Below are 23,366 nucleotides of genomic sequence, written 5' to 3'. Positions count from 1 at the left end.
CCGCTGAACCACCCAAGGTGCACGCTGGGCGATGGCCCCCGTGGCAGTGGGCTGGTGAGGTGCCCCTTCGCCTCTGCTCCAGGCAATCCAGGACAGTGACCTGAGCTGCCGGCTGTCACGCACCTGCTTCTGCTGCTCTGGGGAGGATTTTGAAAACTCATCTTCCTGATTGTAAACTCTTTATTTCTCACCCTGATGTTACGGAAATAGAGCGAAGGCGGGGGGGGAGGCTTGCGCTCGTGACACAGAGAAAACAGCGATGCCGAGACGTCCGAACGCGTAAGTCAGAGACACGGGCAGAGCCGGCTTTCCTCCGTCCCCTTCCTCTGAGGTAGGTCCCAGCAAAGCTCCCGGGCCGCTCGGAGCCGGCGGGCCGCTCCAGGGGCTGAGGCAGCCCTGGGCTAACCCGGCGCGGGCCGCCAACGGCCTCTCAACCGCCGAACCGGACTACGTCTCCCAGCAGCGCCGCTTCGCGCGGGAAGTGCGGCGCCGCCCGCCCCGCCCCGCCCCCACGGAAGCAGGTGGGTGTGGCGGGCGATCGCCCCGCCCCGCTCCCCTCAGGCGCCGCGGGGATGGTGCCCTGAGGAGCCGGGCCGGCAGCCGGGCGCAGGGACAGGGCGGCAGCGGCCCCGCGATCCCCCCCTGCGCCTCCGCCTCATGCAGCCGCGCCGAAGGCAGGACTCCCCGGTGCCGCGGTGAGGGAAGGAGGAAGGTCCCGGCTGCGCTCCCTCCCGCGCCTCGGCGGTGTTTCTCCGTCAGGGGAAGCGCTGTAAATGCGTGGCCTGTGGCCGCTCTGCGTCGCCCTGGGAGCCGTTGCGGCGGGGGCCGCCGCGGGCGGGGGCGGCCGGCTGAGCCCCGAGCGCAGCGCGGTATGGGGGCCCGGGCTGCGGGCGGAGGCTGCCCTCCCCGCTCGCTATTTTTACGTGCAGGCCGTGGACGCCGAAGGGCAGAGGTAAGCGCGGCGGCGGCGGCTGCTTTTCACGGAGATTGTGGGCAGAAGAAAATCCGAGACACCGGTTAAAAAGTCACGTTCCCTGCCCACCGACCCCCTCCCGGTCAGGAGGGTGAAACGAGTTAGGCGGGGAGCGGCAGAGCTTCCCACGCCCCCTTCCCCAGGCATCAGCACCCCCCACGGGTGCGTGGGCGTGCCACTTTACCCATGTCGGGCAGCCGCTTAAATATTTGCGGACCCTGGGTCCCAATCGTAATTGCTGGATTTCTTGTGAGGGGGCGAAGCGTCCTGCTCCCTCCACTGCCTTGAATCGCAGCAGTGCCCCCTCCTCGGCGAGGCTGACCTTGCCTGCCCGTGTCCTAGCTGAATCACTTTCACCTTTTAGGCAGAAACTTACTTGGGATTTTCTTGTGGACACGGAAGGCTGAAGGCTGCCTCCGTGACTTTTTCTGTATATCACTTAGAAAAAGCTAATTAATCTTTTTTGGAGTATCAAATAACTGCACAAGGGGATGAGATGAGAAAGGAGGATGAAAATGTTCAACAGCAAAACACGCGTGTTAGTCCAACCAACAATTTATGATTTATTCTGCTTTGTCAAAACCTTAACAATAACTAATATATTTAATTTATGGTATACCTGCTCAGGTGTCCTGCTTGTTTCCACTGTTAGGAACATCAGTATTCTTCCTAAACTCGTAGGCACAAGATCAGTAGAGTCATTTAGGAATTACTCTATAGGCCATTAGGTGAACTTCATAGGAATGAAATAGGTGAACTTAGTTTTCAGAGGACACTCATGGCTTTCCATTTCTACAGGAAAGAAACCCTGACCGTACAAGCTAGATAGGAGCTCAGAGTGCTCCATCCAGGTTGTCCAGATTAGATGCACTGTGGCACGTGCAAGTCTGGAAGCTGCCAGTTCAGCTTATCTTGGAGAGTAAATATTTCCTGCATTTAGTTGAACTGGCAGCTCTCTAGTATGTCTGGACAGGTATCAGGAAAGGTGACCAGGCTGCTGGGCTGTAATCTGTTAGTCTACCCGCTCCCACCACCTCTCTCTCTATCCCAAGCTCTCCCTACATATTTGGGACCGTGTTTAAAGAGGTGGAAGAAAGTTGGCAGATGCAGCATTTTGACTGTGCCAACTTTGTTAATACCTCAATGATATGTGATAACCTCATGATTTTTCAAATTATTTTATTTGGTTTTATGGAGATTTTTTTATGATTGGTGTATAGTGAACTTTACCAAAATGTCATAAGTACACATACAAAATGTCATAAGTACACATACATAAGATCCCAGTATAATGTTTTTTCTCTACCAAGACACTGGCATTTGTAATATCCCTTTTTTTCCCCTGTATGAGCTACCATAATGATTAAGAAGTTTAACTTCGTTCTTTACTTCCTTAAATAATACCTGGAAAATAAAGTAATCTGGGAACATTTTGCTTCTGTATGTAAAATAACAGACTTATTAAGCTGCTAAAGTGAAGCTTGTGCTGGGATTTTTTTTATAGAATCATAGAATGGTTTGGGTTGGAAGAGACACTTAAAGATCATGTAGTTTGACCTCCCTGCCATGGGTAGGGACATCTTTCACTAGATGAGGTTGCTCAAAGGCCCATCCAGCCTGGCCTTGAATACTTCCAGTGATGGGGCATCCACAACTTCTCTGGGCAACCTTTTCCAGTGCCTCACCACCTTCGTCGTAAAGAATTTCTTCCTTATATCCAATCTAAATCTGCCCTCTTTCAGTTTAAAACCGTTGCCCCTCGTCCTGTCACTACAGGACAAGACACCAAGATATATCTACCAAGATCCATTTACCTGCATGCTCTCTACCTTCCCGTCATTTGACATTTGAGCTACTACTAATCAAGAGCTATGCTGGATTTTTAAAGGTGCTATGTTCCCATATAATCAAAGACCATATTTCCAACACTGTTCAACACGTAGGGCACCAAGTGATTTTGGAGGTGTGTTCATGAGTATCTGAGTGGAACCTTCTTGATATTTAATGCTTCTAACAGCATGAGACGTTTTAGGTAGCCTAACAAAATTCTCTTTGGAAAAATCATGCCTTGCTTGTGAACGTTAGGATGTGCTCATAAAGACCTAGCGTGGCTCAGTGAAGTCACTGGAAATCTGTCAACCAGAAAAGGAATGGATCAGACTTAAGAAAGCTGTTGTGTGTTTCCTTTTTTATTAAGCTCCCACTTATTCTCTGGGTAGGTTCACTTCATCACCGGGTGAAAATGCATTCCAGGTGAAGATCACTGCTCCTGATGAACAGTTCACTCGGGTTGGTGTGCAAGTATTAGACAGGAAAGATGGTTCCTTCCTTGTAAGATACAGGATGTATGCAAGCTACAAAAACCTGAAGATAGAAGTCAAAACTGGAGATAAACATGTCGCAAATTCTCCATATATTTTAAAAGGTAAGAAGCAGCACTACGCACAGATTTCTGCAGGACCTCAGTACTTCTCCGAACTATCAAATCCCATTGGAATTAGGGATTCATTATAAGTGTCCTGCACGTACTATTCAAAATAATAAAAAGAAACAAATGCTGTGAAGCTGTTGCCTAGCAAATGCACGTAGAGGGCTCACACAGAAGCTAATGTAGCTTGGCATGGCTCCATTGGAGTAAAAAAAAAGTTCAAACATGTCCATTTAGAGTTGCTGAAGGTTTGGTCCTAAGCAATGAATGCTCAGTGCCTGACCCTCTTTTGTGATCTCAACAGCTCAATAGTGTGACTTATTAAAAATAAAATAATAATTGTGTTCCTGATAGGACCTGTTTACCATGAAAACTGTGACTGCCCTCAGGAGGAGAGCAGTGCATGGCTGGAAGAGATGAACTGCCCTCAAATCATTCCACAGATTCAAAGAGATCTAGCAATTTTTCCCATTGTTGATCCAGATAAGATTGCAAAGGAAATTCCACAGAGGTTTGGACAAAGACAGAGTCTGTGTCATTACACCATCAAAGATAACGAGGTATGAAATGGGTTGATCTGCAGTCCATATGGGGATTTGGTGGCAAGTCACACAGCTAGGCTGTTTGGCTGTTCCCAGTTGAAAGGCTTCTTGTAGTCTGTTCTTTAAGAAACTTCCTTTGCTTGCTTCTCTGTCCTTGAATACTTTGCAGTTTGTATATTAGCTCAACATTATCTGTCCTACTTTGTACAGTGCTTTTTGTCCACGTTACAACTGAAGCAGTGAAGGCAAATTACTTTCCAAGCAATCAATATGAGTACTGGGCACAGACCCAAGTCTCCTAAATGCTAATTCAGTTTCCTGTTCTCTGAGTAATATTGCTGTGGAGTGTCACGATCATCTTAATTTGACATGCATCAATAAATTATGTTGTGCATAATTCTGAGGTAAAGAAATACCACTTTCAGCTCCACTGAGGATCAGAGCTACAATTCTTTTTAACAAAACTGTATTGACTTCAGTAGTTTCATATGGAAATGAGAACAATGGAACACAACAGAAACAGGCAACCAGTTTCTGTTTCTGTGCGACAGACCTAAAATGTCTGCAAAAGCAAGCAAAGCTTGTCCTTTTTTTTTTGTCAGTTTTCTGTGATGAGTTAGAGGTGAGATTTCTAAAGCTTCCCAGCCGATTCATAAATCTATACAGCCATACAATCTGTCTGACTAGTTACTAAGTGATTAAAAGAGCTCTAAATTGTGCCAGCCGTGCTCTGAAATGAAAACACCAGACCAGTAAAACCTTTGTTTATTTTCAGGTTTATATAAAGACGTATGGGGAACATGTTGGCTTTAGAATTTTCATGGATGCCATACTGCTTTCTTTGACAAGAAAAGTGAGTACATCTCTACAGTCATTTATTCTATATGTCCTAATTTATAGAAGCCTGGGCTTAACATATATTTCAGCATATTTGTTGCTATTTCTGTTAAAAAGCTGCTCTTGTTCTTTGATTAATAATGGGAAGGTCAGATGGATTTTCCTTGTTTGAAGTTGACATGTTCTAGAATGCTATCTGATCAGTGTATGGAGTATCACAAATGTTAAATGAATAGCAGGCTTTTATAGGAGAGTTTGATAGATTTGGACAGAGTGTGGTTTTTTTTCTATAAACTAAATAAATCATCCTGTAGCATCTAATAGAAAAATCTGTCTCTGCTAGTACATTTTACAGGATGACTGAAAAAAAATTAGGGAATATATGTCGTTCTCCGTTAAATTCCGTATGTTCAAAACAAGACAGGAAGGCTTGAGAAAGAGTACCAAAAGCTCAACAGGTGGCGTGTGGGGAAACTCCCTTGATGTACAAGCAAAAAGCACCACGCAGACTCTTTCCTAGGGAAACTTTGGAAAAAACCTGACATTATTTACAGAGTGACAGAATATAGCAGGGCTGAAGTTTCAGCACACACAAGTATGTGATTATTATGTAAACAGAGTAGTAAGAGAAATACGAAGATATCAGAGTTAATATCTATTTTTGACTGTAAAAAGACAAAGCACTTTGTCTTTTAAAAAGAAGAGAAAGAGGAGAGAGGAGCTACTGAAGTGTGGAGTTGTTCACCTAAAAAAATTCCTTAAAACTCTAATAAAACCCAAACACATTATTTATAAGCAGCTGGAAGATAAGGTAATTGGTATGAAACAACATGGATTTATCATAAAAAATAAGTCATAATTATATAATTTCTTTCTATAACAAGATAATAGGCTTCCCGTATGGATGTCAAGTATCTTTATTTTAGTTAGGCTTTTGAGGGCAAGTCTCACAAGTTTCTCATAAACAAGACAGGAAGACTCTACCTAGAAGAAATGACTGTAACCTGCTTGGAAAGCCTTACTTAAATAATAGTTGCCAATGTTTCCAGAGAGGCAAAAGGTGTCACAAATGTATTCTTCAGAAATTTGTTCTAGGTTCAGTCCCCATTTAATAACTTCGTTATATTTTGACTGAATGATGGACTAAGGAATATGCTTATTGAATTTTCAGATAACAAAAATGAAAGAACCTGGAAGCACCTCACAGTACAGCATCATAACTAAAAATTTTCTTAACAAGTAAGAGAAATTGTATGGAAAAATGGATAAAATAAATTGACAAGGGCAGGATACTATACAAAGGCTGGATAAATCCTATAGTTATGACACCTATTTAAAATAGGGAGTGAGTGGTTATTTTCTGCAGAAAAGTGTGAAGGTTACAGTATCACAAATTTAACATGAGTCAACAGTGGCATGCTGTTGCGAAAAGCTAAACACACACGTTAACAGACCAAACACATGAAAGAAATGTAAAGTAACCTTTCCACTATACGCAGGGTTAGTAATGGATCAGTTATGCTGCTGCATCTGCCTTTGGGTGTCATGCTTCAAGAAAGATTGTTCAATTACTGACATTGCACAGGACAGTGGTAAGAATGACTAGACATACAAATGAAGATTCATTTAAGTGGGGATTGTTTCATCTAACAGTGTCTAAGGAAGACATGAATGTAGCCTTTAATTATCTAAAAGATTGCTCTGTGGAAGATGGAAGTAAGCTGTTCTCGGTGTCAGTAGTGTTGGACAAGAAATAACGGAGTTAAATTGCATCAAAGGTATTTAGGCTAAATGTCAAAAACATTTGCTAACTCCAAAGACAGAAACTGTTTACAGATCTAGAAAACACAATTTGTCTCATCCCCATTAAATACTCAAAGAATTTCTATTAAGACAGTGTCACTGAAAGACAATAGATCTGTTGGGTTGGAGATGATTTAACCTGTTGAATGATTCTGCCATTGAGGATGTAGATAAAATATAATTTGTAGCTTTTCTATGTCCATTATAACCATTAGATGGCACTGTACTAATAAAGTTTAATGCTGAAGATTAGAACATGTAGCCAAACCCCCTTTGAAATGAAGGTACACAATAAAACCTTTTCTGTCAGTCTGTATAGTGAAGACAAAAAGTACTGCTTTGGGTCTTTGTCTTTAGAATTTCTGGATGTCTCTGCCAAAGGCTGTCCTGTGTCATCAAGTTAGAGAAGAATATCTTCAACTGTGTAGGAGTGTGTTTGATATTTGTCAAATTACTAATTTCTATCTCTGTCCATAAAGATAAATTAAATTAGAAACTTAATGAAACCTGTTTGGGCCACAGAAGAATCCTGAAATATTAGCCTGTGACTAGCCATTCTGATCTGAAGAATAAAGGAGTTTGAGAGGAGAAATGCTTTGCATATATATGATGAAGACAGTTTTCCAAAAATGCCAGTATAATAATCAGATGTTCGTGTTATTATTAATTAGTCTTAACAATTAAGACTTATTAAGGAGGGAGGCAAAAAAAAAAGAAAAAAGATTATGTCACAGTATAAAACCTGTGACATGACTATCTTGTGAAAACAGTGCAGTTCTCATTTCACTTTCTCAAAAAAAACCCTACGTAGTAAGAAGGCTGTGGGGGCATGCAAAGACAAGCTAATTTGACTAGGATTCTTTTGCTTTGAAAGAGGCAACTGAGGGGGATGTAGTGGAGATTTGTATTTTTAAAAAATTCATGTCATGAAGAGGGTGAACTAAGAACAGATACAGCATCAGTTCTGCACTGACATTATACATGCCTTCAGGGTTCTGTAAAACTCAACCATATGTCGCCTTCAGCTCTCCAAATCGAAGTGTCCCACCATTTTCAGTTTCTCCTCACAAGGGAGCTGGTCCATCCCTATCATAGTAGCTGCCTTTCTTTGTACCTTCTCTTACTTCGTTTGCAAATACCAGAACCACACACAATGCTCAAGGTGGGGGTGTGTCAAAGTTTCATATAGCAGCAAAATTATGCCCTCTTTCCTGTTGTCACAACATTTCCTGGCCATCAACAGTATTTTGCTTGCTTTTTGGCTGCGACAGTGATTTCAGATATGGTTCCATACTACCAACTATTTTAAATAAGTGAGGATGTCATGCTTAATAATTAACCCCAGTGCTGACTAAAAGTGGTCTTCCCATCATGCCTGTTCATTTCTGCTACTTCTCTTCTGTTGGATTTAGTCATCATGCAGACACAGGGCAAATCAGTTCACTGATGTGAAAGAAAACTAATTTACCACCCAACAGCAATTTTCCATACAGTCAACAAGGTGGTTCAACTTACCTTGGAACTATACGATTGCTTACTAGATCCCAGTGCTAGCCTGGTACAAAGATTGTGTGGCCAATCATGTAAAGTATAACAAGAAACCATCCTCTAAACTGAGGTGTTCCTATCGCTTAAAAAAAAAGAGAGCATTTATGTGACTTTGTGCAAATCTTTAAAAAAAAAAAAAACAAACCTATCTTGTAGGCTTTACTCTGTGGTCTCAGTACTTCTAACATGTTTCTAAACTTTAATGATTTATTACAGGTACATTAAGTATATTAGAGACCTGGCTATTTTTTCTCTTAGTGAGGTTGTTTTCAAAATGCAAGATGCCAGCAGAAGAATACTGCTTTGTATTAAAATGCATTTGTGCCTACTTTGCTTCTGTTTAGGTGAAAATGCCAGATGTAGAATTTTTTGTTAATTTGGGGGACTGGCCTCTGGAGAAAAAGAAGTCCCCACAGAACCTGCACCCCATCTTTTCATGGTGTGGGTCCAGTGAATCAAAAGACATTGTCATGCCAACATATGACTTAACAGACTCAGTTTTGGAGACTATGGGACGGTAAGAAATTGCTTAGTATTTTCACAAAATTCACAGTGAATGATCTTCCAAAAAGATATTTGTATTAACAGTATATTAACTGTTTTTATTTATTCATTGAGACATTGGCACCCTGTAGGTAGGCAGTAACTGCGTAATCAATATCTTAACATTAACCAAGTTATGTATTATATAACGTAAATGATACATATTAAAATATTTCACTGTTTTATTTAAAAAATCAAAATTAATCTAAACATGGTCAAGTCACTGAAAACAGAACTTAGAGGGAATGTTTCAAGGGTAGGTATTTTGTTTGTTTGCTTTGTTTCCCCCCCCGCCATGAACATGTTGACAAGTGGCCCGGTCTCTTTTTTCCTGATTTTCCTAGAATCTTTTTTCTGTACCTTTTAAAGCTCAGCGTAGCCAGAATTCTTGACCTAGGACCTGTTATCTCCCATTTTGATTACTGATCATAACTGGCCTTGGTAACTGCTCTGTTCTGTCTTGAAACATTACAAAGCCAGCTTCTAAGAGATTTTTGTAATCCATTTTGAACGTGTTTATCATTTCACTGCATTAAGTTCAGGTTCCTTGTCTTTATTATCAAGACTTTTCCTAAACTTGCTCCTCTCTGCCCCCCCAATTTCTGTGTTTTAATTTAGCAAAGTTTTTAAGGAAGTGAAAGACACTGTATTAAGCTAGTTACATTACCCTGCATCACCTTCATCTATCTGTCTGGCAACCATATCCACTTCTAGCTACTTTTTTCTGTGACAACTGACAGGCAACCATGTTGCCATTGAACTGATGCTGTCTTGCCACAAGCCTGTGAACTTGACATTCCTTATCTCTTTTTATTGCTGCAAAAATACTGATACAATACATATACGGGTGTGCTCCTGACTTACTTTCATCCTTGGTATTTGCCTGTTGGTACTGTAAGCTCTTTTAAGTAATTGCACTTAAAAAAATTTCCAGTAGGCTTCACTATTAAATCACTTCTTTCTCCTCCAGAGTCAGTCTGGATATGATGTCAGTTCAAGCAAATACTGGCCCATCGTGGGAAGACAAGAATACCACAGCATTCTGGAGAGGACGTGACAGCCGCAAAGAGAGGCTTGAGCTTGTAAAACTCAGCAGAAAATATCCAGAGATCATAGATGCTGCTTTCACAAACTTTTTTTTTTTTAAACACGATGAAAGCCTCTATGGCCCCATTGTTAAGCACATTTCATTTTTTGATTTTTTTAAGGTAAGCCACTAACCATTTTTCATAGAACTAGGTTCTCAGTGTTTCCCATTATCAAATAACTTTGTATATATTATTGATAATAAAGTGATTTTTAGTTTTTCAGCACACCACCAGTAACAAGCATGAATAGGCATCCCTCCAGTGGGATTAACTGCTGTGTAGCTCTTACGCTGTGGATAATAATGTTTGATTTACATCTAAAGGTTCTGTAGAACCTTGTGTAATCTATATAACTGCAAGTTCCTTTTTATTTCTTTTTCCTGATTCAGCGATCAGGACTACTAACATAACTAACATAGTGGGAAAATCAGTGGATGAAGTGGCACGTCTACCCTCACATCCGAGGATGAGCATCTAAGAATTTCCGGAGAACTTAATTGATGAAGAGGGCATCTCTGGGTACCCTGCACTGTGATGAATTCCAAACTAAATAATAAAAGCTACTTAAACATTGATGCTTGCCTAGCCAATCCTACATTTCTCAATATCGGCAAGTCAGTAATACCAGTGCCCTCAGAATAATGCAACCTAACCAAGCTACTTGGATCTTCTGTTTGTTAGTAACTTGTGGTCATTTTCTTTTCAGTATAAATATCAAATTAACATTGATGGCACAGTGGCAGCATACAGATTGCCTTATCTACTAGCAGGAAACAGTGTGGTGCTAAAGCAGGACTCCATCTACTATGAGCATTTTTATAACGAGCTGCAGCCATGGAAACATTATATTCCATTTAAAAGTGACCTGAGTGATCTCCTAGAAAAACTACAGTGGGCAAAAGAGCATGATGAAGAGGTAAACATACATTTAGAAGTACTCAGCAATGTTTCTAGACAAAATAGAGAGAGCAAAAACTGCCTTTCTTTAAAACAAAAAAATCTATTAGGAGGACTTAAAAATTATTGTCATCAACTCTACAAATAAGAAAAACTTAAAAAATACATAATACTGCCCTTAATTTGAAATTAAATTGAGCTTTGGAAAAATTAAGAGTATTTTCATAAGAATGCCTTACTTTTAAAATTAAGAATCCTTAAATAAAAATAAATAAGTTATCCTAAACTGTCAACAGTATACTCCAGGATCAATACTGGCATCCTGAAATAACTACTATTTTTTGAGAATTTAAAAAAAACTTTTATTTTCTTTGACAGGCAAAAAAGATTGCACAATCTGGACAAGAATTTGCAAGAAACAATCTCATGGGAGACCACATTTTTTGTTACTATTTCAAACTTTTCCAGGTTAGTGTATTTTTAATGGCTCCTATCACAAAAATAGAAATCCCACAGAAAGAATTCAGGGCAACGGAGCTGCTGGAAATTGGCCAGTCCGGTACTTGAAGCCACAAAGCAAGCAGCAGCAATTAAGAACTTCAGTTGCTTTACAAACATTGCATGCAGTCATTTCCTGTGAGACCCCTTAAGACTACGTTGGCGCTTTGAGAGAAGCAATCGGATCCCAGAAATCTTGATCTAATCTGCAAGAACATGTTGCCCACGATGATCAAAGAATTCCACATCAGACGCGCGCCCTGTGAACCACAGCTGAAAATACCTGTGCATTAGCACCGAGATATCGAAACTCCAGTGAGGCACCCGAAGGGGCTCCTGTCTGCAGTGAAGTAGCTGCTTACCCTGTCTGGGACACAGTATGGAGTAACAGATTGCGTAGCCCCGGAGCTTTTACAGAATTACTCAGCTGAGTTGGTGCAGTACTTACAACCAGTAAGTTGTAAGTTACCAGATCGACAATCTAACAAGTTCATGAATTAACGATACCTTCCTTTTTTAAAACTAGGAGTATGCCAGCTTGCAAGTGAGCGAGCCAAAAATCAGAGATGGGATGGAGAAAGTGCAGCAGCCTGATGATGACCTTTTTCCATGCACTTGCCACAGAAAAAAGGTACGTGCATACAGCGTTAAATGTGAAGTGCTGGATGTCTTCAGTTCTTATTCAACCACATTGGAACAGGCATTGCTCAGTAGCCCATGGTATCAGTTACCAGACCATTAACACCTATCGAACTTAGAAACATTTCTTCATGTATTTGCAGGACTAGACAGTTAAAAAATTGAGTTTCCAATTAACTGAAAAATGTTTCTTCTTTCTTGACTGCAGGCCAAAGATGAACTCTGACAGAAAGAAATAAAATATTTTTTTCAAGATTTACCTACATTCAGAAAGAAGAAAAATTTGGTTTAAAATGCCAGTGGATAATGTCAATGGATATTGTGAAGTTTGCTGTATCATGATCTACATATGGAAGAAAACCAAGCACCCCTATTTCCTTTTTATCATGCAGTGGTTGCAGAGGCTTGTTCAAAAACACTTTTATAATTTTTTTTTTCTTTTTTAAATAAAAAACATGTTTGTATCAGTCATGTGTTACTGTCCTGGGATACCTTGGAAATGCAGATACTTTTTACTTGTGCTTGTTATACTGAGTCTATTCACAGGAGTGTTCTGCAAAAAAGGGCAGAAGAACTGTAAATCTACACCCCACCCCCCCATGTAGCTAACCAAAGTTGTCTTTTTCAGACCATAACTTTGTTCCTCAATCAGTATTCTCAATGATGTGGGTTTTATAATACATCTTTTTAACCTGAAGGAAAAACACAGTGCTATTGGACACTTTAGGAATATTAGATAAAAGTTCTGAGTTCCGTACGATTTTTCACAGATGCTTTGTCTGTGAAACTCGGTCTCTTTGGCAATACGAAAAGAATTAAGTAGCATTGAACAGTGACTACTGAAACTAAACTGATCATTGTTTCAACAGTCTAGTCTATTTTAAAAATACCTGCTTTCCACTGATACTAATTAATTCAACTGCTACTTTGGAGCATATCAACATCATCTGAAAATGATCCCTAGGTGGATTTAAAGTCTTAATTAATCAAATTCTAAAGTTAACACGTATGTTTCCAGTCCAAAGTGAGGACTGATTTTCTCTGTAACACAGCCAGTCAATTTAAAATCCATATAGCTATTTTCTTTGCAAACATTTAGATGTGTGCTATGCTTATTGAACAACATTACTGCTGGGAGATCAGCATTCTTGAGGCATCTTGCGAGAAACAACGGAAGAATATTGTATCATCTGATGAACATTTTTAACTTTCACCTGGCTATTATTTTTACTGTAGTAAAAGCAAGCCTAAGGAATAGTTTGTTTGATCATGTGGTAAACAATGCGTGTTCTAATTTAACTATACTAACCTACAGTCTTGAATAGATTTTTTTATACAATACAGCACCAAAATAAAGCTATCTGATCTAAGCACCTGCCCAAAACATCATAGAAATGCTCTCAGCTCACCAGGGCTGACTCGGCGTACTTTCCAGCAGCTCTGCACTGTCACACACAACAGCTCCTCCCAAGAACATCCTCCAGGCTAAAGCTGCCTGCTCACGGTCAGTGAGCTGCGAGCCGTAAAGATGCAGAATGACAGGAGCAGGTTTTAGGGAACTCTTGGCAGCGGAGGTGAGACCACCATCTCAGGAGACAACGCCAAGATGCTTTTCTCAGGACCGAGCAGCCATTTCATCTCAGGGGTCATCATTCAGCTCATACTTGCTGATGACCTGGCTGAAAGCCATTAATATATTGCTATAACCTTTGGTTATACCAACAGGTTCCTCACAGCCCCTAATGGGGAAGTCTGCAGCTGCAAGCACACACCAAGTATTTCATCCACTCGGCAACGTCGGAGCTCAGCTGAAGACCTGAGTTACTTCTGCTAATGGGTAATGAGGCCCGGACCCCCATCTGCTTCCTCGGAGCCCTCCTGACAGAAGCCTTGTGCAACATGTCATATCTGCTTCCTCCTCCACCAGTATAAACATAATTTGTCTTTTATCAGTTCTTAGTTAATAGTCTTCCATGCCCATCTCTCCAAAGGGCCCCTGTGATCAGTCCTTTACGCAAGGGACGTTGCTGGAGGGTGATTTTCCAAAACTGTGACCCGTGTTACTTGCTCCTCATGCACAACTGTGCCTGCATTACTTCCTCCTCCTCCTCCCCACACAGGCCAACAATCTGGCTCCTTGGGGTAGTGACACTGAAAATGACGAGAGATTCCTCTCCCTGCGTCACTGGTTTTGAAGCACATTGGAGTGCCAGGGTACGACACCAAGGCAGAGTAGTACAACCCATCCTGGCCAGCCTCGGGGGATGTGCTCGCAGAATTCTACAAATCAGTAGGTTTTAATTTCAAACAAGTAGAGCATCAGTAATATACTCAGTAAATGAAAGGCACCTGAAGATTTGCTGTTGTCATGGTTTGACCCCAGCCAGCAACTAAGCACCACACAGCCGCTTCCCCCTCCCCCCTCCCAGTGGGGTGGGGAGGAGGATCAAGGGAAAAAAAAAAAAAGTAAAACTTGTGGGCTGAGATAAGAACAGTTTAATAACTGAAGTAAAATAAAATATAATACTAACTCATAATAATAAAAATATAATAATTGTAATGAAAAGGAATATAACAAAAAAAAAAAGAGAGAAATTAGACCCAAGAAAAGACAAGTGATGCACAATGCAATTGCTCACCACCCGCTGACCAATGCCAGAACCACAATCCGCCCCTCCTGGCCAACTCCCCCCTGTTTATATACTGGGCATGACATTCCACGGTATGGAATACCCCTTTGGCTAGTTCGGGTCAGCTGCCCCGGCCATGCTCCCTCCCAGCTCCTTGCACACCTGCTCGCTGGCAGAGCATGGGAAACTGAAAAGTCCTTGGCTTAAGATAAGCACTACTTAGCAACAACTAAAACATCGGAGTGTTATCAACATTATTCTCACACTAAATCCAAAACACAGCACTGTACCAGCTACTAAGAAAATTAACTCTATCCCAGGCAAAACCAGGACAGCTGTCAAAATAAATTTTTTCCCAGTATATTGCTTAAAATATTAGTCAAAAGCATTTACTTAGTGCTCTGCATTACTAAGTGTTGTATACAGTTATTTGCATAGAAACACAGAAAACAATGCTGCCATGATATTAAATATTTTGTAAGTTTTCTGTCCTTCCTTTAAACAGTTCTTTATTGTTTTGCGTAATTTTTTTCATTCATACAAAAAAAGTTTTATTTGCATTTACACTTAGATCTCTGAAAATATGTTTTAAAAAATACACCTCTCAGAAATAACAAACTCTAGTTTGCCGCATTTAGGAAAAGCTAAATGAAGATATTGCTTAAACACTGCAAATCATTTGTGCTCGAGTTCAATATTCTCTCTAAGCCAAGAAAAAACTTGGGCATTTATTTCTTCCATGATGTCATCTGTTGTTCGTCCTTTGACTGCCATCCCATGGTTTGCTTTATCAATCCAATGGATTTTTTTAGGGGCTTTCATTTTGCTTGCCACACCTTCTAGCAATTGCTACGGAGAAAATAAGAATAAAAAAGTTAGAGAACCAGCTGCTACAAACTGTGCAATTCCTAGATGTCTCTCGCTTTGCCTGTGCAACACATAACGGGCAGCCCTTAAAAACAAAATGGATCTGTGTGCACATTAAAAACACCACGATAGAAAAGATGTGATGGTACTGTATTCAGTAATGGAATTTGCTCAAAGGTTCGCCCTCACTCAAACACAGACTAGCAGAACATTAGAACTTCAAAAACTACAAAGGTCACAACCCTGTGCAGGCTCCTTCCCCACAGTGATGAAGGAATCCACTTGTACTGCCAGAGGGTAGTACTAGCAATAAAATGACAGAACTTCTCAAGTCAGATTTGTCTACTGTGGCAGAGTAGCAATGTAATTCCCTAGAGACTGGCTTTGACTCCGTTCAACTTTCTCAGCAAACAGATCTAAGAACCAGCTCGGAGAGTCTTCACGATTTCCCCATTAAGAGGGCACTTCAAGGACGTGCTGGTTGCTAGCCTGACTTACTTTGGTGACAACTCCTCACGAAAGCATTATGACTCCTTAGAAGCTGTCCAAGCATGGAAAATGCCAATTGCGCACAGTCCCAAATTCAGGCTAAACAGTTCAAGAACAAGAGATACCTACTTTGCAAGAAAACAAGGCAGAAAACCACTGTATTCTCATCTCTGCAAACATGTTCTTCATCTCTACAAAAATACAGCTTTCTACCACAGAAGTCTGACTTGGGGGTAGAACTGCTTTGCTAGAAGAATTTGTCCTGAAAACGTGACGAAAGTGAAATTGGTAACACAGCACAGCGTTTATGTTTTGTAACCTGAAATGGCTAAAACAGCATAACAAATAACTTGCTCCTTCCATAGGCCGCTGTTAATTTGTACAATCCTATCAAAAAAGACAAAACATTTAAATCAGCAGTATTTTAGTGGCCCAAAGACGAGTTTGCTAAAGTGGATGATGAAGCATGATCCAGAAATTTTAGGCAGCAAAAGAAAGCACCACCAGGCTTCCTTATGTCCAATGAAGTTTCCTACCCAAGGCTTCCTTCAGAAGATAGATAGAAAGATACATAGAGAAGGCTGTTAATCAAAGTCACAGCTGTGTATACCAGTACAGACGTCACTCAGACACATTCCTGTTCCTTCATACTGCCCCTTCGTAGCAGGATTTACAGGGGTACTCACTTTTTCACACATTTCATCTGCTGATCCTGAGACAAACAGCACCGGACACCTGATAAATAATAAATCTTCATCCCGGAGCTTGGACTGGAGTTTTGGTCGATGCAATGGGTAAGATAAACATATTAGACCTTGAATGAAGTCGTCATCATCATCATCCTGGCTAAGCTGACGTATCACAGAGGCAGCAGCTCGTGAGCCCATGGAACGGCCTTTCTCCCATGTTAAAATAAAGGAAAAAAGTGTATCTGCTGTCACCTCATCTACATTCTGTTTGAGTAAACAACTCCCAAAAACAATCCAACTGAGTGTATTTCAGCATACCAGTAGTACAAAATGCTAGAGATGCTTTTATTCATCTACTCCATGAAAAATATTAATCCCAATTTCAACATTTTGTGCTAAAATATTTGTCTGGTTATATTATGATTTCACATCTCCATTTAAAAAAAGGGGCGGGGGGGGGAGAAAAAATAAATGGAGAGGGATCCTGTGCAATACTGGAAGGAACAACAACCCATCCTGGGGGCAGGGGGAAGAGAGGGACAAGTCCTATGCCCCAGACCCTTGAAATTCGAGATAGCAATGCTATTATCTTGCATGATTTTTTTCATACAACCTTAATCTGCTCAAATTAAAAATAATGTTTTATGCGCCTTACTCCCAAAACAAATCCAGCAAGTGTTTATGCACACCTCAAACTTCAGCCTAAAAGTAAAAGGGGGAAAAAAAAAAAATAAAGTGTGAATTTGTAGCATGAGGTCAGTCAGTAACAGCAAGGGGATATCAAAATATCTCCTCAAAGACAAGGCATATGAGCTGACAATGCTCTGTAATTGAGTGTCAGAAGTGGCTGATTCCAGTGGGATTAACATCAGTGCAGATTTGATTTCACTTAGTCAGGGAACGTTCAGAGTTTCCCGTATCAAGTTATTCTTAATCACACCCATCTACTTCCCTTTTCACATAATATAACTGATTTTTTTATCTGCCACTAGGTTTTATCTACCAAAACCTGTTTTGGGAAAATGGTTTTCCATTTACCAGTAACCAGAATTCTTCAAGACCTGCAGTTAAAAAGTACACATGGATTATCAGAGAACTCGTGCCTTGTCACTTACAGGTGACAAGGAAGTTTTCTCCCAAAGCACCTGGAAAACATGGTCTATTGCTCTCTCCTTCCTCCTGGAGGGAGATCTGTGGCATCATGAGGAGGGTGAATAGGTCTAGAGAGCCATGCTCCCAAGAGAATCCGACGAAAGCGACGGGCCAGATGTTCCCATTTGCGACCCGAGAAGCGGTGCTGCTCAAGCCAGCTGCAAGAGAGCCGAGCTGCACGCCTGTCCCGCGCAGCTACAGGGCTGGCAGCATTCAGCTCCAGGTTAAGACACCCGAATGCAGATCTGTGAGTGGGCTTGGCACCTATGTTGCCATGGCAGTCAGTGGACTGCTAATCAATTAACGAAAGTTATAGAGCATTCAACTGTCAGCAGGTAGCTGAATTGCTCTCCCTAGGCAATACTGACTAGTGGGAGTTTATTCAGCTTGTTCCCACGTTAGACAGCAAGCTTTTAGTGCCCACCTCAAACTGAAACCTGTCATCCACATCTGTTCATTCACTTCTCACCAAAGCGGGATAGACTTCAAAGACGGAGTAATTACACACTGCAATCATTAGAGGCAGTATAAGAGAGAAAGTTATAGATAATAAAAACAATACCTGCAAGGAAGACACCCGAAAGTTTATAATCATCAGAAAGCTTTAAGTATTCCTAAAGAAATAAGATAAAGAGAAGCATTACACATCAGAATTAAGACAGCTGGGAGGCTGGGGATTTTTTTGTTTGTAGCTACTAAACACAAGATGGGAAGCTCTTTCAGCACTGCAGATTAAACAAAAGAACAGATACATGCAAGTTGCTCTCTTGTTTTTTCACACAAATGATTTCATGACATTTTGCAGCAACAATATAATAAACATAAGCAATTTCACATTAGCTCTCAGCAAGTCTGAAGTATCAGGCGCCCTATCAAGTTACCAAAACATAAATGATTACTGTATATCAACTTAGTTATAGTAACAGACCACATACACACTCTTAGCCCATCAAAAGGCAAAAAAAGTTAGCAAAAATGCCCTTCACTGAGGTAACGTATTTCCAACGAAAAGTTGAAGACACAATCAGTTATGTCTGACAGAAAAGATAAAATTCAGCAACAAATTCTTCAGTTTTTAGGAGATAACTAATCAGATGCTATCTTAGCTGAGGCCTTTAAATTACCGTTACAAAACAGCATATTAATATAAACTCACCAACAACATCACGCTTCTTCAAACAAGAATGGAGAACAGATCCACATCAAAGCTAGCAGTGTAACTTCAAATTCATGTACATATAATCACAATGACATCATACAAATTAATTCCTTAAGAACTGGACTTAGTTCCCCTATAAAAAAGTCTGATGCTGAATGCAAAGTATTCAAACTACCTTCCCATGCCCCAGTAAAAGCAGCTAGATAATCAGGAGAAACTCTCCACTCCTTCCTACACTCAGAACAGGAAGATACTCTAAGCTGATACTATTATAACAAAAGATTGCTCATTTTAACAAAATCTAGGTACATAAGAACATCTTAAATAATGTAGCAGCAGCAGAAAGAGATAAACACAGGCATGTAACAGTTTAAACTGATTTTGAAATCAAAGACTATTTAGGTTCTAGGGCTCTCTCATGCTACTCCCAATCTCTTTTGCTTCAACTCCTCCTGTGACCCAGAGTCCCCTACTTTTCCCCCAACAAAGTCTTGTTCTCCCAGCTGCCAACCCTCAGAGACCCAGCACAATTCCCAGGTCAGCTTCTTTCCTCTCAAAACCGCTCCCAAAGCTGTATCCCTTAAGCCCCCTTCCTTCACGAAGCCCTCCCAGAACACCTACCTCTTGTTTCTATCCTAAATACTTTCATTTTTTTCAAGCTGTAAGTTTTCCCACAAAACACCCTTGCTTTCTTCACATTCTTTTCTCAAGCTTTTCTTTCTCTCCCTGAACTCAAACCCACATACTTGCTGCAGCTGTTCCAGCTACTGCCCATATAAAATTGCTCCTGCTGTTTCTGTTCACAGACAGTGCTCCATTTACCTAACCATCACTTCTAATTTTCCCATTGTTGCTTGACTAATCTCTGGTCATAACTTAAGAAACCCCGAAGAAGATATCCATGGATCTAAGCTTTGGCAGAATTTGGTCACTTCTTACCACAACTGTTTTGAAGGCCTTAGTCCTATAAGCAATGTTAAGGCCTTTACAAGTAAATCGCAGGCACAGAACTCCATGGGATGCAAGATAGGCTGCCAAAGACACTAAGTGAGGGAAATTCATATCTCCTCCAGCTCCATGAGTAAGAATCACGCCGTATGTCGATTTCTTCTTTGGGACAGAAAAAATAGCATCAAGATATTTGTCTCCAAAAGGTATTTTCACTTTAACCTAGAAATGAAACAAAAAAACCAATATAATTAAGAAAAAATAGAAAGCATTTTCCCAGTCTACACCTTATGATCAAGAAAAATTGGACAATTAAGAAAGAAACCAAAATTGCAAGTCCACTTTCATTCCTTCTGTTTAAGAGTACTAAATGAGTAAGTCTACATCTGGCTCAAAGATTTTCCATGCAATAATGGGCAAGTGACCTTATCACTCCACACCTCATTTTCTTCATTAGAAAATGAAGCATCCCTAGCTTCAAAGGATGCTTCAAGGCATAAATGGAAATGCTTCTTACTTTCTGTATATATCTATATCTAGCTGTTCGAGAGCTAACTGCCATAATTGACTTGAATATTAAGTCTTTCACAATAAGAAAAATTAACTCTTCTGTAAGACTGAAAAATAAATAAGAAATATGAACTCTTCTATAATTACAGCTTCCTATAGTGGAGAAAGTATTTTTATCTCCCATCTCTCACAGACATTATTATAATAAATGTTTAGGGGCTTCCTTAATTCTTTTATTTTAACCAAATTACTTTGGGTCTGTAGAGCCATATGGAGTATACAGTATTAAGAGAACTCCATGCTGGCAGCAACTGTTTAATCCTGTAGCTGTAGGATCCATGTACAAGCTTGATTACATAGGGAAAAGACCAAAACAGAGCATTATGAAAAATGGATTTGAATACACTAGTTTTAGATATTACACGCAACTATAAAAGAACAACCACAGGAATTACTTTTTTCATTAAGTCTTCAATAATAACTGATGGCAGATGTCACAAGATACATATTTCATGTATATGTATAATTGATATTCTAAGATAAGCAAGACACTCTCTAAGTAGCAACCAAAACTACAGAAATATAAGACATAAAGACACAGCCCAGCAAACATTTCCAAATTACACAGTGGTAACCACTCAGTGGAGCGGCAGCCGGCATATAGTCAAAGACTGAACTTTCCCCAAGGACAGGGGAAAGACAGCACAGATTCAGACACAGCCAGAGTCAGGCTGGCAGAGGACCTCCAGTCGTGATAGACACCTGGAGGAGCTGAAGGAGATGCAAGGCCAGCTGATGTTGAGCTGAATGAAAGGGGACTGAACAGCACACGGGCCCCAGTTCATGCTACAGCTTCTGAAAGCAAAAAGCAAAACACCCCGGGGCTGGTATGAAACACAATTTCATGCTGCCGCTGCCTCCCAAAGGCTCTCCTCGGCAGTGGTCCTACAGAGGCACTGCGGAGGGAAGGAGGAGGTTGTCAGGGGCCTCACGGAGCTGCTACCCTTACAGCCTCTGCCCGGCTAACATGGGTGGAGTATGCCAGAGAGAGGACGGCAGTCGGACTTGCGGGACAGCCAGCAGCCACGCCTGTGCACACAGAGACGGGCAGAAGGCTAAACAGCCAGAGCTGCTGCTTCCCCACTACCGGGCCGTTGCTCAGTGAAGGCACCAAGGCCAGACGGGGCTCAGCTGGCCAACAGCCATGTTTACACCTCCCCGGGGAAGGCAGAGGCAGCAGCACACACCTCCCCCCGCCCCTTCCCCAGCTCTAGGGGCTCCTCAGAGGGGAACGGCAGTTGCCACAGCCTGCAGGACCTTACATATCCAGACGCAAACACAGGCACGCGGACCCTACAGGCGGTTGCTCCGCCGTCAGCCGCAGCTGCTGCGCCACACCAAGCGCGGCGGCCTCTCCAGAGCAGCCCGGGGCCGCCCCGAGTGCCGGTGAGACGGCGGGGCGCCTGGGCTCGCCAGGCCGCGGGGCTCCCCCCGGGCTCGGGGCCTCACGAAGCCCTCGCCGGGCTGGGGCCGAGGAGAGCCACCCTAAATGGCCAGCCTCCTCCACGGGTGGCCCCGGTACAGAGACAGCTGATTTCAGCTCTCCCCGAGGGGAGCGAGGGCGATGGCGGCCATACCTCTGCCTGCCCGCTCATGCCGCTCCCGGCCCCGTGACGTCACGCGAATGACAACCCTCCGCTCCTTCACCGCCCCGCCGCTTGAGAGGGCCTCCCCGGGGGCTGGCTGCCGCGGTACTTGATTGGCCCACAGGAGTGCAAAGCCCCGCCCCCGAAGGGCGGGGCTAGGCAGCCGGCTTGCGCGGGGAGGGCTGAGGGGCGAGATAATGGCGGGAGCCGGCGGCGGCTATGCGGCGGGGTGCGAGGGGAGGGCTCGCAGCCGGCCTGGCCGGGGGCAGCGGGTACCAATACCGGCACCGACACCAGCAGGTGTTGGCTGCAGGCGGGAACTGCGCTGGAGGGAATTTTGAATGGGGATTGGGTTGAGCCGTGGCGCTTGGCAGGGAGGCACCTCTGAACTAGGCCTCGAGAGAAACCGGAGCGCTTGGGGCACGTCCGGCAAGCCCTCGTTACCTGTGGGGTATCGACAGCGCCTGCGTTACCAGCTTCTCCCCACTGACGTGGTTAAGTGCCCATCGTGGGGGCGTCAGGCACTAGTAACTATATTTAAAAAAGCTGTTGACATACCAAGAAGCAAAATGTTATAATAATCATAGTAACTAGAGAGAATTTTAAAAAATAATGGTTATTTAGTTGCTGAATTAATTAGGTCTGAGTTGTGCTGTTTGGAGAGTTCACACCACTCCCCATAAATAGTTTTTATTCACCTATACATGGAAAACATGGACTGCTAGTGATAATTGAGAAGAAGTAAAGCCAATTACTTAGGATGATTTGCTTGGAAAGTCAGGTTCTCACTGACTTCAAGGAGTACGGATATGATCCTTACTATGAGTTAGGTGTCCAGAGTGACGTCAAGTGATTTTTCTGGCAAGTCTTGGCACACTGGATCTACATGGTGTTCACAAACAGGGGAGAGAGACTACATGGTTAGCATTTCAGGTAGCAACATACAGCTATCCCCTGGCCTGTGCTTTATTGTGCGATAAAAAACATAGTGTGTTCAACAGTGTGTTCAGAACGCAGCCTTAAACTGCTGGAAGGCAGCACCAATATTCTACAACAATGCTTGTGGTATTTATGTATTGGGTATTTCACAGATATGTCAGAAAATTTCTAAAATCCTTTCTGGAAAGGTATTTAGTCAGAGATCATGTTTTCTTCCATTATCAGTGTATAAAACTCATGTAAATTAGGATACCCTATTAGCTGATTGAAGATGCCATCACCAACTGGAACTTTGTTTTTCACGTGTTCACCTGCTGGGAAATAAGTGTGCTCTGCCTTGTGCTCCGAGTGTCTCGCTGTCGCTCTGCCCGATGGATATTGTCAAACGCTGGGATCCAAATGTTGCAGCCCTCTGAGAAGTGAACCTGGCAGGGCAGCTCGGGTGTACCCGCTATCTCAGTGACCACCGCTGCCGTCTGAGGACTGCCAACCTCACAGGCAAATGCCCGGCCCAGGCGTTATTATCATAAGATGTACGTGT

At 42.2% G+C, this 23,366-nt stretch overlaps 2 protein-coding genes across 2 annotated transcripts; one reads left to right on the top strand and one right to left on the bottom strand.

Moving 5' to 3' along the window:
* The first annotated feature begins 633 nt into the window (after positions 1 to 633).
* Positions 634 to 12,267, top strand: POGLUT2 (protein O-glucosyltransferase 2). The gene is made up of 10 exons (XM_050895472.1): positions 634 to 952; positions 3,193 to 3,398; positions 3,756 to 3,961; positions 4,719 to 4,796; positions 8,476 to 8,648; positions 9,645 to 9,882; positions 10,469 to 10,678; positions 11,038 to 11,127; positions 11,684 to 11,788; positions 12,005 to 12,267. Exons 1-10 carry the CDS (start codon positions 774 to 776, stop codon positions 12,020 to 12,022), a joined length of 1,503 nt encoding a protein of 500 aa, XP_050751429.1. The 5' UTR covers positions 634 to 773; the 3' UTR covers positions 12,023 to 12,267.
* A 2,009-nt stretch (positions 12,268 to 14,276) lies between these two features.
* Positions 14,277 to 21,717, bottom strand: TEX30 (testis expressed 30). The gene is made up of 5 exons (XM_050899810.1): positions 21,563 to 21,717; positions 19,722 to 19,952; positions 18,186 to 18,237; positions 16,469 to 16,677; positions 14,277 to 15,275 (listed from the first exon to the last, which is right to left on the bottom strand). Exons 2-5 carry the CDS (start codon positions 19,842 to 19,844, stop codon positions 15,102 to 15,104), a joined length of 558 nt encoding a protein of 185 aa, XP_050755767.1. The 5' UTR covers positions 19,845 to 19,952; positions 21,563 to 21,717; the 3' UTR covers positions 14,277 to 15,101.
* Positions 21,718 to 23,366: the final 1,649 nt, after the last annotated feature.

Source organism: Gymnogyps californianus, chromosome 1 (assembly GCF_018139145.2).
Source record: "Gymnogyps californianus isolate 813 chromosome 1, ASM1813914v2, whole genome shotgun sequence".
NCBI lineage: Eukaryota > Metazoa > Chordata > Aves > Accipitriformes > Cathartidae > Gymnogyps > Gymnogyps californianus.
This window is presented reverse-complemented; position numbering and strand designations above follow the sequence as displayed.